Raw genomic sequence first — 1,258 nt, 5'->3', positions numbered from 1 at the left:
CTATTTTTAATATTTTGCTTTAATTGTTGTGTTCTACAATTTAATTCTTAACAAAATATTAAAATATATTTTATCAAATTAATTTATCAACAGAGTTTGAAAGATTGAAGTAAAATGTTTGGCCATATAATATAACAGGTGTTTGCATATATTTGCCGGCCCTGTTTATGTGACAAATGAACACGTTTCAAGACAAAATCTTGAAATCAACCAGAGCAAGATTAAGGAGAGAAGTTGATATACAAGACAAAAAGTACGTAAAGTTGGTTAACCCATATGTAGCAGTGAACTAGAGTATATATTCATATATATATGGCACTCTGAAAAATGGAATAAAAATGACATAAAATGAATCATCACACAATCTACTGAAATCTCCTCAGTGCAACACAACACAACACATTCACGTCACGATAGAGCCCAAACAAGCAAACTGGTGGCTAGCTAGGGTTTATTACATACATACTCCACCAGCCACCCGCAGAACAAAAGAAAGACGTAAGGAATGGAAGGGTACGGACTAGTTTGATGGAGGCGGATAAAGGAAAGGAAAAGGAAAAGGAAACGGAATTGTGGGCATTGTTGTTGGGATTGAAGGAAAAGGAATTGCGGGCAGTGAAGTAGCCGCCGGCATCTGAGGCAGAACCACCTTAGGAATGGTTGGCAGTGTTGGATTGGGGAGAGGCGGCAAAGTGGGCTTTGGCAAGGATGGGTTCGCCGGCAGAGGAGTGGTGGTGGTGGTGGGTTGCGGCGGCGGCAACGTGGCTTGGGGCATGTTTGGCATTGCGGGCAATGGAGGCAAAGCGACCTTTGGGAGAGATGGAATTGTGGGCACGTTTTGCAGAAGGTGGCGATGAGCTGCCAGGCCCATTTGGACGATGCTTGAAAATGATACTATTAGTGCCACTAGAAGAGAGAGCATCAATCGGCGGTGAAGAGCAGCCATGGTTGGACTACGTACGTACGTACGTACGTACGTACTGTGGTTGAAAGGTTAATTCAAGGAGCTGCAGGTTTTCGTCTTGAAGTATAGAGTTAGAGATGGATTGGAGAGAAGAGGCTTATTGGGTATTTATGGAGAGGCAATCTGCAGATATATAATCAACTGAGGAAGGTGAGTTTGATGAGATTTGATTGATAAAGCTCTAGTTTGTTCACCTCCCAAACTATGATTTGCTTGTTGCAGGTAGGAAAAGTGTAGAAATTAATCCCACAGGGGGGGAACTAATTAGTAGTGAGACAAAGATGGATATGGTTG

The 1,258-nt window shown here is 42.1% G+C and overlaps 1 protein-coding gene across 1 annotated transcript; it reads right to left on the bottom strand.

Annotated features, from left to right (window-relative positions):
* Positions 1 to 520: 520 nt before the first annotated feature.
* Positions 521 to 946, bottom strand: LOC127804354 (protein PELPK1-like). Its single transcript, XM_052341215.1, has one exon. It carries the CDS (start codon positions 944 to 946, stop codon positions 521 to 523), a length of 426 nt encoding a protein of 141 aa, XP_052197175.1.
* Positions 947 to 1,258: the final 312 nt, after the last annotated feature.

This window comes from Diospyros lotus, chromosome 6 (genome assembly GCF_014633365.1).
Source record: "Diospyros lotus cultivar Yz01 chromosome 6, ASM1463336v1, whole genome shotgun sequence".
In the NCBI taxonomy this organism is placed as follows: domain Eukaryota; kingdom Viridiplantae; phylum Streptophyta; class Magnoliopsida; order Ericales; family Ebenaceae; genus Diospyros; species Diospyros lotus.
This window is presented reverse-complemented; position numbering and strand designations above follow the sequence as displayed.